A 22570-nucleotide genomic window follows, 5' to 3' on the forward strand; every position below is an offset into this window, starting at 1 on the left:
ACCCTCCAGTGGTTACAGCAGAAAAAGGTGAAGGTTCTGGAGTGGCCATCACAGTCTCCTGACCTTAATATCATCGAGCCACTCTGGGGAGATCTCAAATGTGCGGTTCATGCAAGATGACCAAAGACTTTGCATGACCTGGAGGCATTTTGCCAAGATGAATGGGCAGCTATACCACCTGCAAGAATTTGGGGCCTCATAGACAACTATTACAAAAGACTGCATGCTGTCATTGATGCTAAAGGGGGCAATACACAGTATTAAGAACTAAGGGTATGCAGACTTTTGAACAGGGGTCATTTAAATTTTTTTCTTTGTTGCCATGTTTTGTTTTATGATTGTGCCATTCTGTTATAACCTACAGTTGAATATGAATCCCATAAGAAATAAAAGAAATGTGTTTTGCCTGCTCACTCATGTTTTCTTTAAAAATGGTACATATATTACCAATTCTCCAAGGGTATGCAAACTTTTGAGCACAACTGTATACTTGCGTAATATTGTTTGTATAGATGAACGTGGTACCTTCAGGCATTTGGAAATTGCTCCCAAGGATGAACCAGACTTGTGGAGGTCAACAATTTTTTTTTTTTGAGGTCTTGGCTGATTTCTTTTGATTTTCCCATGATGTCAAGCAAAGAGGCACTGAGTTTGAAGGTAGGCCTTAAAATATAGCCACAGGTACACCTCCAATTCAGTACACCACCTATCAGAAGCTAATTGTCTAAAGGCTTGATATCATTTCCTGGAATTTTCCAAGCTGCTTAAAGGCACAGTTAACTTAGTGTATGTAAACTTCTGACCTACTGTATTTGTGATTAGTCAATTAAAAGTGAAACAATCTGTCTTTAAACAATTGTTGGGAAAATTACTTGTCATGCACAAAGTAGATGTCCTAAACGACTTGCCAAAACTATAGTTTGCTAATATTAAATCTGTGGAGTGGTTAAAAAATGAGTTCTAATGACTTCAACCTAAGTGTATGTAAACTTCTGACTTCAACTGTATATTGTATTACATTAATGTGTAAAATTGACAGCCCTAAGTAAGTGGTTAATTTCTTACTTTAATGAAAGTAAAAAGTGAAGGAATCATTTGGAAGGAATGTTTGCTATTCTAAATCATTCTGTAACATGTCTGTAGATGGATGGAGGTGATCAAAAGTGCAGCGAGCACCACAGGACGCATGAGTCTGCTTGTAACTAAAGGCCTAGCAGAGATGAACGGGGGCAGCTGAGTGTGCAAGACTGATCTCCTGGAGCTGGGGCTGGGCCCGCAGTCTGCCAGGACCAAGCACCATTACTCAATTTTATCCTTCGTTTTGTGTTTCTGAAAAGTGTCTGATTCTTGACTTTGGACTCTGTTATCTTTCTGCTTAATGGGAATTAGAGCTGCTTATTGAAACCTTGGATCGATGGAGGTTGTCTGAAATTTCTATTCTATTTTTTTCTCATCTTCTCACTAATGAAACCTAAAATAGGCATCTGCCTCTTCTTTTAAAACCATATTAAACTGAAGTAATTCTTCTAGAACCACATTAGACTGAAATAAGTTATGTTTGTGTGTGTTCCTGAAATATCCAGAGAGAAAATTGCTAAAATCACACTTGGGTGTTCAACTATATTCAGGTTTTTATGGTCTTTGCTAAGATGAATCTGGCAATATTTAATGAACGTTCAGTCTTTGTCAGAGCGGACACATGTTAAGCCAGTTTATTCAGTAGAAATCTAGTCCTGTAGGACCAGAAAAACTCATGTCAGTAATTTGTGCAGGGACAACAGTGACTGAATACTACTGAGGGGAGTGTTGATGAGGTTTATATTAAGTCCAGTTGGTAAAGTAAGTGGTATGAAAGACAGTAGCACTGTAAAATGTGCCTCACTGATGAAGAAACACATTAATGTTGGTCAGAGAGCATTTACAGGCACAGGGTGTTGGGAGGAGCTCAAAAACTAAATTTGTGTGATAGAGGATGGATTTGTGCCTCTACCATTTATATGACTGAAGGAGAGAGGTTTGTTCAGGCAATATTCTGAGAGGAATGGAAATGTTATTTCAGTGATGCAGCAGTCATAGGTCATTATTATCTGACTGTTACTATTTAGTGGAGTTTTTGGTCAGTTATTCTATATCTATGCATTGATTTGATGAAATCTTAAACTTTATTATTTTTTATTGAGGACTGACAAGTATTTGTTAACCTAATCTAAATTTAATGTTTTGAATGAGGCATTCACAAATGCACAGTTCTTTGTCACTTTTTTTGATCTTTTGGGTCATTCATAATGTAATATTGTACTTTTGTCTAAACACAGGGAAGATGAAACTTCTAATGTTGAAGGTAATGTTACATCAAACAAGTTCAAGATATCACAGTTAAAACAAACAGAAGTGCCGCATGCAGTAGTTTTACTGTCACTAAATCCTGATCTTAAAGTTGGGATCAATGGCCTAAAGCTGCCTGTTTCCTTATGTTACCTTGTATTGAAGTTTTTTTTTATATTTATAGCAATGGGATCGCTAGTTTGTTGGTTTTTTTGGTCAAGAATCATACATAGGTTTCATTCGTTAGGCTCTTGTTTTGTTACTACCAGTATTTTGTGCGAGGCAAATCTCACTATACATATGTTACGGTCTTGTTTTGTTGGAGGGCCAGTTGTTATTTGTTTTATTTTAGTAGCATGAAGCAAAGTTTCCACAGCATGTTAGACAACAGTGTTATGTTTACTTATTGGCATCACTTTACGATCGGATCTGTATGATATTTGATTTGGGAGATTTTTAAATTTTTATTGTATTTATAAGGTTTCTGGATTTGTCCATTTAGCATGCTGTACAGGGTCCAACCAAAGACCTGAAAAAAGTACTGCGCAAGCTTTAAAAGGTTGACCTAAGTTTGTTCGCCACACAATAAGCAGTGTTGCTTTGTATACTCAACAATATACCATGAGCAGCTAACATTTCAACATGAGCTCAACTTGTCTGATGTGTTAAAAAATCCCTCTTAATTCACACATGTAAGTGCACTGTGTGGGCTCATGGTCTCCACCCATTTTTGTACATTTTATGGACTGGAATCATTTTCTTCCTCTTTCCGGATCTGGCAGTAACAGGGATGAACAATTATTTTCCATCCCGGATTGCTTTGGGAGTTAACTCAAAGACCTCAGTTTCCTGTCTCATTCAGAGGCACTAAATAGAGTTTTGATGAAATTGCTTTTCTCCAACTTTGTTTCTATTTATTTTGTGTAGCAAGTTGCTGTGGCATTGCTCCTGTACACATTGCATGTAGTAAGTTCCATGTTATTACATTGAAGGGATTTCAAATAAAACTGAACTGTATAAACGATTTTCTTTCTCTTTATTTTGCCCCATTTAAGCTTTGCCTGAATTTCACTCTGTAATTTGTTCTTTATGCAAAGTCTTGATTCTTCCCTGCTTTAACCAGCCTAAGCTGGTTTGCAGGTCTTGACTGGTCTCCCAGCCATGTCAGATGTGCTGGTTTCTAAGGGGTTTTGAGCACTTGTTAGCTGGTCAGACTGGGAGATCAGTTAAACACAACAAACCAACTTAGTCTGTTTTTCTTTCAGAAAGGTAGCCAGGAAGTAACACTCAATTACCTTCTTTTATTGTTGTAGGTTATTTATTGTAGTTAAATGTACTTTATCATTTTATGGAATACACAAACTTGGTTTGTCCTTCATATTCTACATTTCAAATCTCTAAAGGAAACCATAAAAATACCACATCATATAAGCTTTAATGGAAAGAATGGTGGTTGCTAGCAGGTGGGCATAGAGCACTGGCTCAGGAGGAGGGAAATGGGAGTGGGAAGGGATCAATATAGTCTTTCCATTGGGAAAGGCTGACCTGGGAGCAGTCAGACGGACCTCACCGCATCGAAGGTGTGCTGTTTCCATTGGGTGTAAACCTGCGAGGTCGAGACAAAGCAAGTCTCAGTTCACCCCTGCAGAAGATTCAGTACCGCATGCAACTGCCACAGCGCAGTACAATATCTTATAGCATAGAATCTGTATCACCTGAAAAACTGGCACAGTAACAAAGTTTCATTAAATACAATCAGATACTGTATGTACAGTCATTTGGATGAGACTTTAAAAGGAATGTTCTGGGTTCCATTAGAGTTCAGCTCAATCGACACCATTTGTGGCATACTGTTTATCACAAAAAATAATTTCAACTCTTCCCCCTTGTTTATTATTTAAAAATAGCACAAATTGGCTGGTTACATCAAGGCACTTACAATGAAAGTGAATGTGGCCAGTCCATAAACTTTAAAGTACTGTTTCAAAAGTATAGCTACAAGACGTAAACTTTAACATGGTTTTAGTGTGATTTAAAAATGCTTACAGGGATTACAGGGTTTACCAGCATTGCGATGTCCTGACAACGAAGTTGTAATATTAAATATTTAACTTCACACAGATAAGGTTAGGAAGCGATTTTATCCCAATAAAATCATTTTACCAAATATAATGTTTGTCGTGTGGTACGATGGTGTTTTTTAAAAAAATCTACGATTTCGAAAATAAAGTCATAGTATTACGAAAATAAAGTCAAAATATTTTGAGAATAAAGTCAAAGTTTCAAGAATAAAGTTGTAGTATTATGAGGTTAAAGTCATAATATTTTGAGAATAAAGTCACAATGACCAAAAATTAGGTCGTGGCATTTTCTGAGAATAAAGTAGAATATTGCGTGAATAAAACAAATATTTTGAAAAAAAAAAAACAATATTACAGCCTGTCACTATCACAACGATGGAACAGATGCAGAGCCAGCAGCTTCATTAATGCCAGAAATAGATGTGGAGGTTTAGTTAAATCATACTTTAGGATAGGATTTACCAATAAAGAAATTTATGGTCTTTTGGCGCATCAGCACGGATTTATTATTAGTACCCCGACACTGCAGCTGTTACGTAAAGACCCAGACGCTCCACTTTGCTGTTGTCCACAACATCACTTTGATGTTAATTTCCTTACAACTTGTTCTCAAAATAATAATTATTATGTTATATAATTTTGCCTTTATTCTCAAAACATTACGACTTTATTATCGTGATGCTATGATTTTATTATCGATCATAGATTTTTATTTTTACGTGGCATTAAAACGCTGTCCCTATACTTATAAAACTTTGTATTTTAATGTTTATGACTTGGCCCAATTAACTTACTTTTTCACTTTATGTAAGAAAAACAAGGGATACCACAAATGCTGTTGACTGAGCTTAACTTGTATTGAACCCGGAACATTCCTTTAAAACTGCATTTATATAGTAAATCCTACCTGCACACTCTCTCCATGATGTGATTGAGTAATCGGTCAGAGATTCCAGGGTTGGACTTTTCAGCGAGGTTGAATGCGTTTTCCAGCTCCTCCAGAGCACACTCACCACTACCACTTACACGTCGTTTCTCTTTCAGCTGCATACACAACATATCAGACTGCTAATCCACGTGTCACAGTGTTAAGGCAGATGCCCCTGCAGTGACTGGAGGCTCATTGACAACAACAAGTACATGTTCAAACCAGTTACCTCTCTGAAGATGGGCGTAATGAAAGTCGTCAGGGACAGTGACTTTGGCTGCCTCTTCATTACATCTGTTGTCTGTTATAGAAAACAGAGTTACCTAGATGATCACTTGCTTTGAAACTCATTGGACAACCATTAGTTTTGTAAAGCCATGATTCAGCATAAACCAATAGCTTTGTCAAAGCTTATTAAGTCATATCAGGCGAGTGCTGTTGTGTTGGACTGGAACTAAATGTTGTATAATATGGAACTGATTGCCTTAATACACATATTACCTTATTGTCTGAATGATTGAGGCCTCTCTGTAACTTGTTCAAAGAATTTGGCCGTACAGTGGGGAAAGTCCACATTGGACACTGGTCCCTGTCATCCCCCTCTCCTTCCCTGAATGAAAAAACACAAAGTAAACATACTGTACACTGATTTTACAGGTAACACTGCTTGCTCAAGCAGGAATGTGGACCGAACACATACATGTCAGAGTCGTCAGAGCTTGATTCATCCCCGTGGCCCTCTGACTTCCAGCGACGGTATCGATCGATGAGCTCAGCCAGGTATGAGGTTTTCTTGGTGTAGCGGGTGATGAATTTGTGTTTAAGCAGCTCTTTGGCTGTTGGTCTCTATTGGACGCAAACAGCATGTCAATGCACAAAAATAGTTTGTACCCTGTCTGTCAAGTTTCAAAGTTTAATGTTTACACTAAAAGCTAATCGTAAGAGCTAAGTGCACAGCTGGCATGGTTTTAAAGAAATTGTTGCAAGAGTTTCTATTATAAAAGGTATCTGGATATGTAGCCAAATTTCAACCAAACATGCATTCCTCATGTTTTTTTTTTTTTTTTTACCATGGATTTTTCCTCAAAATTAGGTAAAAACAAGTACAGTTATGGGCAAAAGTTTGAACACACCTGACCAAGTATATTTCTCATGATCACTTAAAGATGTTTTTATCTAAAGGCTTTTGCTAAAAGCTTGAAAATAGTTGTGTGGACAAATATAAATGATCTTTGTGTAAACTTTTTCTATTTTCTCTTTTAGGATTTATTTAAATGGATAAGTTGGACCAGGCAGAGAAGGTTAAAAGCAGCCAAATGTGTCTAATTTCTCCTTCAAGACTATTGCAAATGCTTTCCAGGTGGCATTTCATACAGTTGGTTGAGTGAATACCAAGTGTGAAAAGGGTGGCTACTTAAAGGGATAGTTCACCCAAAAATGAAAATTCTCTCATTTACTCACCCTCTTGACATCCCAGACTTTCTTTCATATGCTGAACACAAACGAAGATTTACAGAAGAATATTTCAGCTCTGTAGGTCCATACTATGCAAGTGAATGGGTGCCAAAATTTTGAAGCCAAAATCCACATAAGGGCAACATAAAAGTACTCCAGACGACTCTGGTGGTTAAATCCATATCATCTGATGTGATATGATAGGTGTGGTGAGAAACAGATCAATATTTAAGTACTTTATCCTTCTTTCACTTTCTCCTCCTCCTGTTTTTGGTGAGTCACAGTCTTCATGCATATCGCCCCCTACTGGGCAGGGAGGAGAATTTAAGATAAACAATGACTTAAATATTGACCCAAACCTATCATATCGTGTCTGAATACATGGATTTAACCACTGGAGTCATATGGATTACTTTTATGCTCCCTTTATGTGCTTCAACATTTTGGCACCCATTCACTTGCATTGTATGTAACTACAGTGCTTAAATATTCTTCTAAAAAAATCTTAATTTGTGTTCTGCAGAAGAAAGAAAATCATACACATCTGGGATGCCAGGAGGGTGAGTAAATCATGAGAATTTTCATTTTTGGTGAACTATCCCTTTAAAAAAAAATCTATATGAAATATAAATCATCTTAAAATTTGGATTTAACATTTCTATTCACTGTATTTCCCATACTTCGATTTGTGTTATTTCATTGTTGTTATGACTTAACTATTATTCTAAAATGTGGACATTAGTAATAATAAAGAATTAGTAGGTGTGTCCAAACTTCTGTATTTAATCTGAAGACTAAAAGGTTAAAATTATGTATACCGATTTGATTTCTAAAAACACATTACTTGAGGGAACACTGCATGAATTAAACAGCATAAGAATAGGATGTAAACATCCAAGTACTATATGTGCAGAGGTACTAACAAATCGTGGGTCTTTATTGAGACAAGCTTCAACAAAGTCCTTAAAGGCCTTGCTGTGGGAGCCCTCCAGGGTGGGGGGGTTATTTTTAGGGATGAGGAACAGGACTCTCATTGGGTGAAGTTCTGAGTTTGGGGGCTCTCCCTTAGCCAGCTCAATGGCTGTGATACCCAAGGACCAGATGTCAGCCTGAGACAGAGGGAAGGAAAAGGGCAAAAAATGGGAGTGAGTGGTTTTACCATCTGTCTGTCTCTGAATATTTTATTGAGCTTATTTTCATTATAGAACAGAAGCAGTCTTCAGTCCTCACTAGCTAACAGGTGTTCAGGTGGAAGACTTGAACATGATACCTGTTAACTGACAAACTCAAGAGTAGACGGGACAGGGATGTATTCTTACCTTGAAGTCATATGCAGACTGTTTGATAACCTCCGGTGCCATCCAAAATGGTGTACCTACAAATGTGTTCCTCTTAATTTGTGTGTCTGTCAACTGGCCGGCCACTCCAAAGTCTGCCAGCTTCACTTCACCATGTTCAGACAGCAACACATTGGCCGCTATAGCCAAAGGGTATGAGGTTATCATGATGGAAACACTTAATTTTCACAGCAATTATCAACACAAATAATATAAAAGTAGAGGAGAGTTTTAAATACGGACCTTTGATATCTCTGTGAATCTTCCTTTCTGAGTGGAGGTAGTCGAGTCCTTTCAGTATCTCTCTGAGGATGGTGGCAATGTATGCCTCCTCCAGAGGCCCTGACTTCAGCTGTCCATGTCAAACAGAGTCAGAAAATAACCAGAGTTTAGGTTATTTTACATTTCATTTTTAATTAAAAATGCCACCAACATTTTTTGTTGTTGAAGAAATCGGATTCAAACAATGTTTAAAACACTCCCATCTCAAAATGCTGTATAAAATGCATCCAATGGATATTGGTATGTCTATATTATTTGATTTATTTTCTATTTTTATTTTTGCTTTTGCTTTTCTTTCTTCCTTGGAACACAAGGAGACATTTCGAAGAATGCTGGCACTGCTCTTTTTCCATACAATGAAAGTGAATGGGGACTGAGGCTGTCAGTCTCTAACATTTTGCCAACAATCTCCTTTTATGTTTACAGAAGAAAGTGAGTTATGTGGGTTTGGAACAACATGAGGGTAAGTGGTGACAGAAGTTTCATTTTTGAGCAAACCGTAAGTGATGGGAAGTCAGATTCTTTTCCGCGAACCGGTTCTTTCGGACGGTTCGTTTCAATTAACCGGTTTAAAAAAACACCTGTTCAGGGTGTTTCTCTGCCTTCAGCCCAAGACAGCTGGGATAGGCTCCAGCACTACCCGCAACCCTGCATAGGACAAGCGGCTATAGAAGATGGATGGATGGGTTCAAAAAACCGATTCACCATTTAATTTACGTCATCGCGTAATGACGTCACTATACATAATGCTTATATGCCGCCGTCATAGAATGCACGCTCAATCACATTCAATAAAGCCATATGTAAGCACATATGGCTGATTATTACATTTTATTTAATATGTTATAACAATAAGGGTGTTTATTGTCATCAGTGTTTCATTCAGTGATCTTACAATACATCCTACATTAAAGTTTTGCACTTAAAGCACTCAATACTGACACTGATATACAAACGTGGATTTTCTACACGTCTAAAGCATATAAAGTGATTAAACTAGTCTTAATCAACTCACCGTTTTTTACAGAAACCATGATCCAGCTCGTAACTTCAGATATAATCTGCATGCACAATACTCAATAGTAAAATTTGTTTACATCTCAAGATTGAAACGTTTCATCCCCTCATTCAAGTCCTCGGTTCACACATGCTTATCAGCTGCTCACTGATCAGCAGTTCTCAGTATTATGTCCAAAAGAGGCGATTCTCAGTTCAGTGTACTGGTGACTTGAGAACTGTTACGAGCGACTCATTGTACTGTTGATTTGTGAACTAGGTGGAGTGGTTCATTGCAAAGAAGAGTTACGAAAAGCAGATATCACCAGTTCTAGGATCATATTACTCCATTATCAGCTCATTTCGAGTCGGAGTGTCAGTCACATCCGAGAGACAGGTTAAGAGAATAACTTGTGGATCAGTGTTGACTCAAGACGTGAACAGTTTCAAACGATTCAGTCTGATTTGGTGAACTGGTTCAACTCGTTCACTAAAAAGAACTGGTTCAAAAGAACGATTTTTTTCAGGAACTAGACAATGACATCACTACGAACTATCCTTTTAAGATATCTTGTGCATTATTAACAGATTTCATGTTCATTTCATTTTATAGGTTACATTTTCAATAATTACTCAGATTGAAAATAGATTTCAATTAACTGATTTAATTGAAGCATTTGACATATATGGACATCACACTTTTTATGTGGTTAGAAAAAATATGCCCTCATTTCTGATACTAATATCAGATATAGTGATGTTCATAATTTTTCAGTGTAATTTGTTTTCAGTAATTTTTGTGGTTCAATGCTTTCTCACTTCCAAGAACCCAATAACAACCAACTTACTAAGTCTAAGGCCGATCCACCTCCTAAATACTCCATGATGATCCATAGTTTAGTCCCCTGAAAAAACACAACAAAACAGAGAATTACATTACCGTAAAGTTTCAAAGATAATCCTAATAGATGTATACTGAAATTTCTTAAAGGACAGCGGTACAAGGGCAAGATACAGTAACAACACAATTTGAAATTGAGTTGAAAATTGGGTGAATGACTAAAACTACTAAATTAAATTGGGCCTATTAGACTATGATCTGTCCTGTGACTGACAGGTTTGTCTCAACAATGCTCAGATTCATGTATCTAATCAATTCATGGCAATGTGTGCATATAAACTCAACAAAAAAGAAACGTCCCTTTTTCATGACACTGTATTTTAAAGATAATTTTGTAAAAATCCAAATAACTTTACAGATCTTTAAAGTCCTCTGCTTTATGCAATGAACCATAAACAAATGAACATGCACCTGTGGAACGGTCTTTAAGACACTAACAGCTTACTGACGGTAGGCAATTAAGGTCACAGTTATAAACTTAGGACACTAAAGAGACCTTTCTACTGACTCTGAAAAACACCAAAAGAAAGATGCCCAGGGTCCCTGCTCATCTGCGTGAACGTGCCTCAGGCATGCTGCATGGAGGTATGAGGACTGCTGATGTGGCCAGGGCAATAAATTGCAATGTTCATACTGTGAGACGCCTAAGACAGCGCTACAGGGAGACAGAAAGGACAGCTGATCATACTCGCAGTGGCAGGCCACGTGTAACAACACCTGCACAGGATCGGTACATCCGAATATCACACCTGCGGGACAGGTACAGGACTGCCCGAGTTACACCAGGAACGCACAATCCCTCCATCAGTGCTCAGACTGTCTGCAATAGGCTGAGAGAGGCTGGACTGAGGGCTTGTAGGCCTGTTGTAAGGCAAGTTCTTACCAGACATCACCGGCAACAATGTCGCCTATGGGCACAAACCCACTTTCGCTGGACCAGACAGGACTGGCAAAAAGTGCTCTTCACTGACGAGTCGCGGTTTTGTCTCACCAGGGGTGATGGTCGGACTCGCATTTATTGTGGAAGGAATGAACGTTACACCAAGGCCTGTACTCTGGAGCGGGATCGATTTGGAGGTGTCACAGCATCATCGGACTGAGCTTGTCATTGCAGGCAATCTCAATGCTGTGCATTACAGGGAAGACATCCTCCTCCCTCATGTGGTACCCTTCCTGCAGGCTCATCCTGACATGACCCTCCAGCATGACAATGCCACCAGCCATACTGCTCGCTCTGTGCGTGATTTCCTGCAAGACAGGAATGTCAGTGTTCTGCCATGGCCAGCGAAGAGCCCGGATCTCAATCCCATTGAGCATGTCTGGGACCTGTTGGATCGGAGGGTGAGGGCTAGGGCCATTCCCCCCAGAAATGTCCGGGAACTTGCAAGTGCCTTGGTGGAAGAGTGGGGTAACATCTCACAGCAAGAACTGGCAAATCTGGTGCAGTCCATGAGGAGGAGATGCACTGCAGTACTTAATGCAGCTGGTGGCCACACCAGATACTGACTGTTACTTTTGATTTTGACCCCCATTTTGTTCAGGGACAATTAATCCATTTCTGTTAGTCACATGTCTGTGAAACTTGTTCAGTTTATGTCTTAGTTGTTGAATCTTTTTATGTTTATACAAATATTTACACATATTAAGTTTGCTGAAAATAAAAGCAGTTGAAAGTGAGAGGATGTTTCTTTTTTTGCTGAGTTTACAACACATTTGACTGGAAAATTTAAAAATGTGAAGCCTTTGGGCAGAATAATTCGTCCCAAAATTGACAACATTTACTGTGCTCTTTGTTCTTTTGAGAGCTTAACAGGGTGAAAGGGTGACATTTGGGTGAACTATTCCTTTAAATTAGGAAAAAATGGTTTAAAATTTATTTGAAAGAATCACCACAGACCATCAGATAGGAGCCATAGTATTTAGTGACATAAGGGCTATCACACTGGCTGAGTACAGTGATCTCCTGCTGGATGTCCTCGATCTCATCTTCTGCCTCCTCTAAGTCAATAATCTTAATGGCCACCACCTCCTTTGTGTGGTTGTTTATGCCCTTGTAGACCTCTCCAAAAGAGCCTTTACCAATACGCTCAAATTTGGTGAAGTATTCCTCAGGGTTCAGACGAGGATTCTGACAAAACACAAAAACACCCCAAATAGAAAGATGTAAAAATTTCTTACCTGACATATATAACGAGATATTCATTCCTAAGTTAAGCAGTGCACTCGATATGTTTTGCCCCCTTTTATCAAACAACAAGTTTAGGAAGGTCTACCAGAGGATAGCTCCACTTCTGTTGGTTCAGAGATGATGAGAATCCATACAGGGGACTATTGGAAATCCACTTAAGTTTTTGATGCAGTTTTCTCATTTTTCTGCGCTCGGTCTGCTAGGAAAATAATTAGAGCCTCTGCTTCCTTGTTCTGTGTAGCATAATGTAAATTGTACTAAACAATCCATGTGAAAGTGACACTGTTTTATGAAAATACAACATGCACTTCTTAATCTCAAAGTTCAAGAGATAACAGTGACAAATCTTTGTATCAGTTCAACATATAATTTCCGCATTGATTTACATATTGCAACATGTTTAAAGACTGAGCAATCAAACCACTGATTTTTTTCTTATTCTCTGTTCCACCGAACTACTGGAGAACCCATAAAATGATATATTTTATGGGTGGTTTAACTGGGATAATTTAACTTGGTATGCCTTCTAATAACTCCCTGAAACATGGGTTTATTACTCTGCAAACCAGGCTAGGTGATTGTTGGGTGTGCCACTCTCTGGTCAAAGATCTACAATAAGACTCTAATCCCTCATCAAAACATAATTACACTGCAATTATCCTAATGACCTACAAAAACTGATCATGGGCAACAAAACATAACCCTGTTAAATGTATTTCAAACTAAACAGCCAGCATCAATTATTTTGACATAATACTCACACGTATTCACTTAAATAGCTGTACACTTAAGAAAACAGTTAATTCCTTATGAAATGGTGGTTCATTTAATGGCTGTGACTAGGGATACATGATACATTTGTGACCATATTGGTAAATTATCTGCCCCATGTAGAATAAAACAGCTTTTTATAAGGTTACTGATATCCCTAGAGTAGTCATAATTTTATAAATATATTTCAAAATTACAATTAATTTATTTAGGAGTAAAACTTTTTAAATGGGGAAAAAATTACAGAGTGCACCTTTAATGTTTCCAAAACTAATCATTAGTGAAAGAGATCATCTATCTATCTATCTATCTATCTATCTATCTATCTAGAGCACCATAAGTATTAAATGATACACTCTAGTGCACATATGGCATGTGTCACACTTCACATTGCAGTACAATATTATAGTGTATTAAAGTTATTAGTGTATTTATTTATTTTTTTATTTTTATTTTTTTTTATTTTTTACTTGGTACTTCACTACTAAAAAAAACATGTACTTTATAAGCAATTATTAAGTGGAGCAGTTTATAATTACACAAGATCTTACTAACATAATGCATGTAGCATAGTGTAAGGGATAATTATTTTAATGTATTCAGTATAGTATTGTACTTCACTACTGTACTGTGAAATCATGATGGAAAAAACAATGCCTGTTAGAGATCTCATCCCCCATCTATATGGATTACCTGGTTCCGAATGTACTGAAGGTTTGCCATGGCCAACTGGATCTGCCTTCGTTTCGGGGCTTACAGATTTTTTTCCCCCTCTCTCTCCTTCTTGGACAGGGACCCTCAAAAGAAACAGCTTGTTCCCAATCCACACCTCTCTAAAACAGTCCTGCTCCTAAAGGGGATCAAACTGCCCCGCTGTTTGGTATATGTGGATTATAAATCCATATTCTCGTCCATGCATGTGCACTGACACAGTCTGAATGTGAATGTTTACGGTTTATGTTCTGCACAGGAGACTCCCTCTATCCAGCTTCACAACTTCGACTAAGACAGAAGAATAGTACTCTGCGCACGCGCGGCAAACTCTTTTGAAGCTCGAAGGCTGCTGGAGATTGTAGTTTTTCTCTGACAATGTATTCTTGGCCGATTTCATAGTTACGACAGTAATATATATATATATATATATATATATATATATATATATATATATATATATATATATATATTTGATCTTAAGGCATATGCTTAAATGTTTGAAATTAGTTTTGTAGACAAAAATATAATTGTGCAACCATATTAATTTATTTTCCTTACAAAACTAAAATTTTTATAAATAATAATAATAAATAAATAAAAATAAATTATTTAACCAAATAATAAAGAAAAGCAGCCAATAAATGCCCAACTCCTTCAATACTGTTTAAAAAGCATCCCAGGGTGATACCTCAGAAAATGTCAAGAGTACATGTCTGCAAATTCTAGGCAAAGGGTGACTTCTCTGAAGATAAAATAACACAGTTTTTATTTATTTTGGATTTTGTTTAGTCATAACATAATTCCCATAGTTCCATTTATGTTATTCCATAGTTTTGATGACTTTACTATTATTCTAAAATGTGATGAAAAAAAAATGATGATAAAGAATGAGTAACTGTTTCAAAACTTTTGACCCGTAGTGTGTGTATATATATATATATATATATATATATATATATATATATATATATATATATATATATATATATATATATTTTTTTTTTTTTTTTTTTTTTTTTTTAGGTGTCTGTGCCTTCTAGGTGTCTGTAGAATGTCCTATGTTCTACAATTTTTTTTTCTCAAAAAAATAAAAAAACTCTCTCTCAAAAAAAAACTTTCTCTCCAAAAAAATGAAAATAAAAAAATTCTCCCCCCAAACATTTTTCTCTCAAAACAAAAAAAGTTAGCTCATTTTTTTTTTTTTTTTTTTTTTTTTTTGCTTGCTAGCTAACAATTAGCGTGTGGTACCAGCCACGGCCACCAGGTGCCACTATCAGTTAGCATGACATTTTGTGCTTAAAATGACAGATTACAGCTGTACTTGATCTGTTTATTTTTATTGTACAATACCAAGGGAATGTTTTGCAAATCTTAATCAAGAAAAGAAACATACTGTATTGTATACAATGTTTGAGAGTCTACTAATACGTGAGATCCCACAATTAAATGAAAATACCTCAGGTTACAATGTTTCATATGGCATTCGTTGTGAAGTATGGCAATGGGAGTTCTTTCTGTTTTTTTGATGACATAAACCACCAGGAATATCGATGCTGCTATTGATATTGTGCTTTTTTTAATTTGTTGGCCCATGTAAACATGTGTTAGATAGACGTCTTTGACCATTGTGACACCTCTCGCTCTGTTTTCAGTGCTGTGTTTAAAGGGGTGACTCGTGTTAGAGTTGCCCAAATCAATGAACTCTTTGGAGCGGCGTGTCAGCTTCAGCCACGGCACCGTGTCAAGTTAAAGGAAGATGCAGAGATGCTCGAGGAAATGGTGCACATTTAACAGGAGCCAGCTGATAAATAGCTGTGAAATGTGTATAAACCTCACTCTCCTGACCTCAAGAGGTGCACTAGCGACTGACGCTAGAGGCTGTAGCCTTTAGCCTCCTTGTTAGCGCACCCGCCTCCCATGCCGGAGATGCCAGTTTGAGTCCCGTACGGAGCGGGTAGAACAGAAACGTCACAATGGTGCCATGACCCGGATGGGAGTGAGGTTTGGGGGGGTGAGTATAACGGGAGCCAGCTGATAGATAGCTGCGCAATGTGTATAAACCTCACTCTCCTGACCTCAAGAGGTGCACTAGCGACTGATGTTAGAGGCTGTAGCCTTTAGCCTCCTTGTTAGCGCAGCTGCCTCCCATGCCAAAGACGCCGGTTCGAGTCCCATACGGAGCAGGTAGAACAAGAGTGTCACACGCTTCGTGTTCAATCATCGTCTGGCTATCTGATTGACCTTGGTCTGTTAAATGAGGGGAAGCACTGAGCAGGGCTGTACCCACAATATACTTTGAGGGGGACAAGTCCCCCCCCCCCCCACTTGGTCATGGGGGCAGAGGCGAAACTCAAGTTAAGAGTTCTCAATGCTTGTTCCCCAGTGCAAGTTGTGGAGGGAGACTATATTGGGAAAGAATGAGAACAGATTGAGCCACTAAAACTATCCTAGTATGTACAATGGGGGAACAACGTGTGGTGCTTGTGACAAGGTGCTTTTGAACACTGGATAGATTTACGTGTGCCCCAAGACACTCGGCCATAGGGGCAGAGGTGAGATTTAAGTTGAAAATGCTCACACTCATTCCCCAGCGTGATCATGGGGGAAGACTGAGACACACATTAATTTCCAAGCATCTGAGTTATGATGAATGGCGAACTGGACTAGATGTCCGAAGGGCAGACAAGGATGCGACAGGAGTGTTTTTAACACTGCCGGCAGGCTAGAAGACTGTGGTCCTATGAACATCGCCATTCCAATCTCCAACCGCTAGGAATAGTTTGTGAACTTCAATTCACAGAAGGAGGCATAGAGCCTTTGTTCATCACACTCATAAGCAAAGCATTGCCTTGACTAACTCGTTCCCCAGTGCAAGCTGCGAAACGGAGCAGGTAGTGAACTCCTTAATGAGATCTGCTTGGTAGGACTGCAAAACCCATCGTGTGCAGAACCAACACTGTCTGGAAAGAGCGACAAGCACGAAATCCATATCACCATCTGAAAATGGGCAGAGATAGCAATGAGCTCTCTTCTCCTGCAAATCCATTTTTGAAGTGGGCAAAAATGAGTTCCAGCACCTCACCTCTATCTCCTAATAGAGACCCAAGAGAATAGTAACTCAGATGAAGCACTCAGTGCATAGGTTAACCATCACTCAGTTAGGAAATTTCGTTCCCCGAGCCGGGACACCTGTCCATCTGCCGAGAGACAGTGCTCCGACCAGGAGAGAGAGAGCTGCCTCATCCATGTATGTCCTCTCAGAGAAAGAGACAATAGTCTGCCGAGCTGGGCTGATCACCAGCTCTCACGAGCATGTCTGACAGATGAAAAGTGGCACTTTTGCTCAGGGGGGATGCCGGCAAACACAAGAAGCGCTGATGAAGCGCTGTTGCTTTCCTCGGTCCGTTGCAATGTGGAATGCAGCACTGGAAATGTGTACTTTTAGGTAACAGTATTTCCAACAATGTCCTTAGGTGTTGTCACTCAATAGGGTGAACATAATCTATGCTTCGGCAAGAGAGAGAACACCATGGGCTGAGAAAAAAATCATGCACTTGAAGTGAAGAAAATCTGAAGGGATGGCGTCAAGCAGGCGCTTATAAGAAGCCCGTGATGTAGCTCCTTATTGGGTGTTGCTTAAGCTCCATCAGGAATAAATATGCGTGATTGTATAGGGCTTCATGAGTGTTCACAATGCGTCAGCTCTGACGCAGCAGCGAAGTGAACTGCGAAAAGGAACCTCCTTAATAAACACTTCGCCAAACCGAACAATAAACACAATATCCGAGAGTAGTGTTCGAATCATTAAAGCATGACAAGAATCATAAAAAAATGTTCATGCCGCAACTATGGCTGAACTTGGTACAATAAGAGATTTCTTGTTAATTCTTGCAGATGAAGCTTCCAACCAAAACATTGACAGTCACTTAATTTTAACCAATATAGACAATTTAAGGGAAATGTTGGATGAAATTAATGTAAATGACTATAACATTGGCTTAGGTGTTGATTCTTTAAGAGAATCTTTTGCAACACGGAAGAAAGCAAGTGCCTGTGTTTCTGGCAAGTGTAACAGAGTTCCGCTGTCATTGATCGCATTGTAAATAACTAGAAGGATAATAAGTCCAGAATTTAGTCATATGTGCTTATAAACCACTACACATCCACAGGATGTACAGCAGAATAATATGCCAATGTCGGATAATTTTCTAACATCGGCATTTAAAGTAAAAGAGTAAGTAGACCATTCACTTGTTTCTATGTTGTATTGAAGAGACAATAATAAAATCTGCTTCTTACTTTACCAAGAGCATTGCAATGAAGATTTTTAATGTCTCCATGTGAACCTCAATTCATATTTATCTGGAAAACCTCAGATGTTGCCTTTATTTATTTAAAAAAGGTGATCAGCGCCTGATCTCTCATTCATTCTGCCTGTGCAACAGTGTGTGATGAAACAATGGCAAAATGCGATAAACAGTAAAACTATTTGCGCTACAAACCAAGATGTTTATGGAAATAATGATTAATGTTATTAATATGATGACATACTGTAATATTGCCAGCCTGCAATCTAAAGCAGCATAATGTAGTATTTTTGTATCACTAAAATAGCTGGAGGTGGCTTATACCAGAAGAGGTCCACATTCAAGGTGGATAATGGCGGCGCCCTAGTCAAGCTGAAAAATAAAGGGATAGAAGAGGATATGCTACTGTGAAAGGTGACACACCCACTGTCGTTGAAAGATAATACTAAAATGAGAATGGACACAAACTATTGCTAAAATGAAATTAAATACAAGGGACATTTATTGTGATCTAGGGCTCTATTTTTGTGAGTTTGCAAAGCGCAGCGCTATGACCGTGTGCAACGTCTTATCCAATTTTCGTAAGAGCACTAATTCTAATGCTGCATTCCATTCAACTTGGAAAGTCAGATTTTCCAATTTTCTATTAGGAAAAGTGCAATGGAACGCCACTTGAAGTTGGAATTCCAACTGGGAAACTCGTGCGAAAATTTTCAACTCCAATTTCACCGAGATGCAGGTGCGTGACATCACACAAACATGCACTCAGGGAGATTTACAAAGTAACATTAACTTTTAGTAAGTAATATCGATAATGAGTCAAAGTTCCTACATTACATGATATTAAAGCTTGTTTAACAAGTGACTGCAAACTGGCACGCAAAGTGCGGGTGTATGTATGAAGTGGTGCGAAGTGCAATTTGCTATTTTCCTGAGAAATAGGTTGTTGCACCAAGATATTTCAATAGCACCTCTTAAAGCATGTTCACCCAAAATTCTGTCAATATTTACCCTCATGCCATCACAGATGTGTATGACTGTCTTTCTTCAGCAGCAGAAGAAAGAAGAATATCTGAGCTCTGTAGGTCCATTCAATGCAAGTGAATGGGTGCCAAAAGTTTGAAGCTCCAAAATGCATATAAACACAGCAAAAAAGTAATCCATAAGACTCCAGGGGTTAAAGCCATATCTTCTGTAGCGATATGATTGGTGTGGGTGAGAAACAGATCAGTATTCAGATCAATAAAGTCCTTTCTTACTATCACTTTCCACTTTTATTTTTACATTCTTCTTCTTTTGTTTTTGGTGATTTGCATTCTTTGTGCATATTGCCACCTACTGGTCAGGTAGGAGAATTTATGGTAAAAACAGACTTAAATATTGATCCGTTTTTCACCAACACCTATCATATCACTTCTGAAGATATGCATTTAACCACTGGAGTCTTCTTGATTACTTTTATGCTGACATTATGTGCTTTTTGGAGCTTCTAAATTTTGGCACCTTAGGGTTAGGACCTACAGAGCTGAAATATTCTTCTAAAAATATTTGTATGTGTTCTGCTGAAGAAAGAAAGTCACACATCTGGGATGGCATAAGGGTGAGTAAATGATGACAGAATTTTCATTTTTGGGAGAACTATATTTTTGTTTTGTTCAAATTCAGTTAATGTATTTGCAGTTTGGAGATTCCACCAGCAAGTGGTAATAAAGTTCATGTCCAAATTCAGAAAGTACAGTACATCAAATAATGTCCCTGACAATCACAATTTTTCAGGGGTAATCGCTTGAGATTTGTATTAAACTCTAGAGGTCATGGCTTAATTTTTTATTTTTTTTATTATTATTTTTATTATCTTTATATGTATTATTATTATTATCGGTATGTGTATATGTATTATTATTGTTGTATATTTAAAATTGTATTTATGATTTAATTTGTAGCCTACTAGTAATTTTCCACCTGTTGTTGAGATGGATTTTTAAGTCACTGCAAAATGGGCCGGTGGAAGGAGAGACTAAAATGTTTGGATTTGGGGGTTTTTACCACTTTGTTATTTTGATTATATTTTCTTTGCATTTAAAGTGTAATTTAAATGTAGAAATGTTTGTGTAACACTAGCTATGATTTGTGTGTCAGTTGATAAACATGATTAATAATACTTACATTCTCATTAATTTAACGTAGCGTACATCCAAATTCTGATGAGAACCACATTTTCGATGCATATACAATAAAAGTAGCATGTCAATGTCATAGAAATATGCCTGACATTCATCAAGGAGGATGCAATCAATGCACAAAGGATTAGTCATTTTCTGTTCTTCTAATTCATTTAGCCTTAATTAAATTGCACATGACCCATCCCATTTGCGCGTTGCACGGGCGATTTCACCAAACCCAACTGCACCTAGACTTAGCACATGCTTGCATGCCAAAACTTCATGTCCATGCCCACTGTCTTTGTGCTTATGACTTATAGCATAAAAATAAAATAAAATAGGGCCCTTAATGATGTTTTAAAAACTTTTGATAGTTTTAACGATGTATTTAATAATTTACTTATATACTGTATTTAAATAATTTTTAATTATTTAATTTGAAATAATTTGGCCCTCCATACTATTTTGAGGAACTTTTGCTTCTATATGCTTTTTGTTGTTCTCTGTTATTCAACCAGTCGTTCAACATCTGAAGAAAACCAATATGCTTTGCATAATATCAGAGAATTCCTGTTAATTGCATGTGAAAACAGATCTTGGGGTATAGTATGTTTCTACATTACTCTGAGAAATCGTCATGGTTACTTTCGTAACCTCCGTTCCCTGATGGAGGGAACGAGACGTTGTGTCAATGTAGTGACACTAGGGGTCACTCTTGGGAGCCCCAAACACCTCTGCTTTTTTGAAAAATGGCCAATGTGAATTGGCGAGTGGAATTTGCATGCCACTCCCCCGGACATATGGGTATAAAAGGAGCCAGTTCATGTGTTACGTGAACTGGCGGTGTGTGACGGGCAGACCACTGTGTGCCTCGTAGCCAGCACACCAGGCCGTCACGTAACCTCCCCCAACGCTCTTATGAGAGTCGAACGGTCCTTCAGGAACAAGTCGACTGCCCAACGACAGGGACAGGCTAGCCCAGCCGAGGCCTCTTTTCCTCCCATTTCTCCCCAAAAAGAGTGGAATTTGTTAACCGACTGGGAGCCATAAGTGTCTGCATCAGGGGGTGTCCCTCCCAAGGGGAAGACACCGTGGAGACCACACCCCACCCAAAAAGGGGGGGGGGGGTATTTTGAGTGGAATACATCACATGGTCTTACCGAGTCTTGTCGGAAGTATGTCATGTGGAGAGGTTCCATGGTAGGTCCTACCCGAAGGGGGAGGAGTTTCTACAGAGCATGGTGACCGGGGGCAGAGGGGCCTCTGCCCAAGGAAGACGCAGTTTACCAACAGGGAAATGATTTTGCGGAAGATATCACATGGGGTCGCCTTCGGGGAACCAGCACATGTGGAGCACCTACCCCAGTACAGGGCTTAGTTAGCACATGTACTGGGCCGGCAGCGAGTTTCTCCGCAAACTCGTTTGCCACAGGGCTAAGGAGGAAATTCATCCAGGTATCACAGTCTGTGAACACGACTGGGAGTCAAGAGCGCACGTCTTCACCTCAAGGGAGGGGAAAGGTGCTATGCGGAAACGGTACACCCGGCCAGCTCTCCCGGAACTTACCTGCTCGTGCCTACCAATACACGGGACGAGACCAGCTCAGCCCGGAGATTGTAGAACCTTGCAAAGGTGTTGGGTGTTGCCCAGCCCGCTGCTCAGCAGATGTCTGCCAAAGAGGCGCCACTGGCCAGGGCCCAGGAGGCCACCACACTCCTGGTAGAGTGGGCTCATAATCCCGCAGGGGGTGGCACGTCCTGAGCCTGATATGCCATCGCAATGGCGTCAATGACCCAGTGGACAATCCTCTGTTTGGAGACAGCGCTTCCTTTCCGCTGTCCACCAAAGCAGACAAAGAGCTGCTCGGAGCTCCTAAAGCTCTGTGTGCGATCCAAATAGATGCGTAAAGCTCGCACCAGACACAGCAACGCCAAGGCTGGGTCTACCTCCTCCTGGGGCAGCGCTTCCAGGTTTACCACCTGATCCCTAAAAGGGGTCGTGGGAACCTTGGGTACATAGCCCGGTCTGGGTCTCAGAATCACGTGAGAGTAACCCGGACCGAATTCCAGGCATGATTAGCTGACAGAGAATGCCTGCTGGTCCTCTACCCTTTTGTTAGAAG

The 22570-nt window shown here is 39.0% G+C and overlaps 2 protein-coding genes across 4 annotated transcripts in view; one reads left to right on the plus strand and one right to left on the minus strand.

The window, feature by feature from the left end:
• LOC127449208 (FERM, ARHGEF and pleckstrin domain-containing protein 2-like) overlaps window positions 1-3343 on the plus strand; it is an 88720-nt gene extending 85377 nt beyond the window's left edge. For both annotated transcript variants that reach the window (XM_051712479.1, XM_051712480.1), the window contains one exon: window positions 1144-3343. In XM_051712479.1, coding sequence (XP_051568439.1) covers window positions 1144-1237 — 94 coding nt within the window. In that variant the 3' untranslated portion in view covers window positions 1238-3343. The remainder of the gene's footprint in view (window positions 1-1143) is intronic.
• A 292-nt stretch (window positions 3344-3635) lies between these two features.
• LOC127449209 (serine/threonine-protein kinase 25-like) lies at window positions 3636-14259 on the minus strand. Of its 2 annotated transcripts, none has more exons than XM_051712481.1 (11): window positions 13958-14259; window positions 12203-12433; window positions 10253-10309; window positions 8370-8478; window positions 8109-8266; window positions 7713-7898; window positions 6035-6180; window positions 5836-5944; window positions 5564-5635; window positions 5314-5450; window positions 3636-3931 (listed from the first exon to the last, which is right to left on the minus strand). In XM_051712481.1, exons 1-11 carry the CDS (start codon window positions 13985-13987, stop codon window positions 3892-3894), a joined length of 1275 nt encoding a protein of 424 aa, XP_051568441.1. In that variant the 5' UTR covers window positions 13988-14259; the 3' UTR covers window positions 3636-3891. The 2 variants fall into 2 exon arrangements, with proteins under 2 accessions (XP_051568441.1, XP_051568442.1); XM_051712482.1 differs by having other exon boundaries at window positions 3636-4048.
• Window positions 14260-22570: the final 8311 nt, after the last annotated feature.

This window comes from Myxocyprinus asiaticus, chromosome 12 (genome assembly GCF_019703515.2).
Source record: "Myxocyprinus asiaticus isolate MX2 ecotype Aquarium Trade chromosome 12, UBuf_Myxa_2, whole genome shotgun sequence".
NCBI lineage: Eukaryota > Metazoa > Chordata > Actinopteri > Cypriniformes > Catostomidae > Myxocyprinus > Myxocyprinus asiaticus.

Coding starts and splice junctions, on each gene's coding strand:
- LOC127449209 (XM_051712481.1), bottom strand. CDS start 13,987: ATGGCAAACCTTCAGTACATTCGGAACCAG. Junction 7,899..8,108: donor AGTCTGCATATGACTTCAAG/GTAAGAATACAT, acceptor CCTCTGTCTCAG/GCTGACATCTGGTCCTTGGG. Junction 5,451..5,563: donor TTACGCCCATCTTCAGAGAG/GTAACTGGTTTG, acceptor TTGTGTATGCAG/CTGAAAGAGAAACGACGTGT.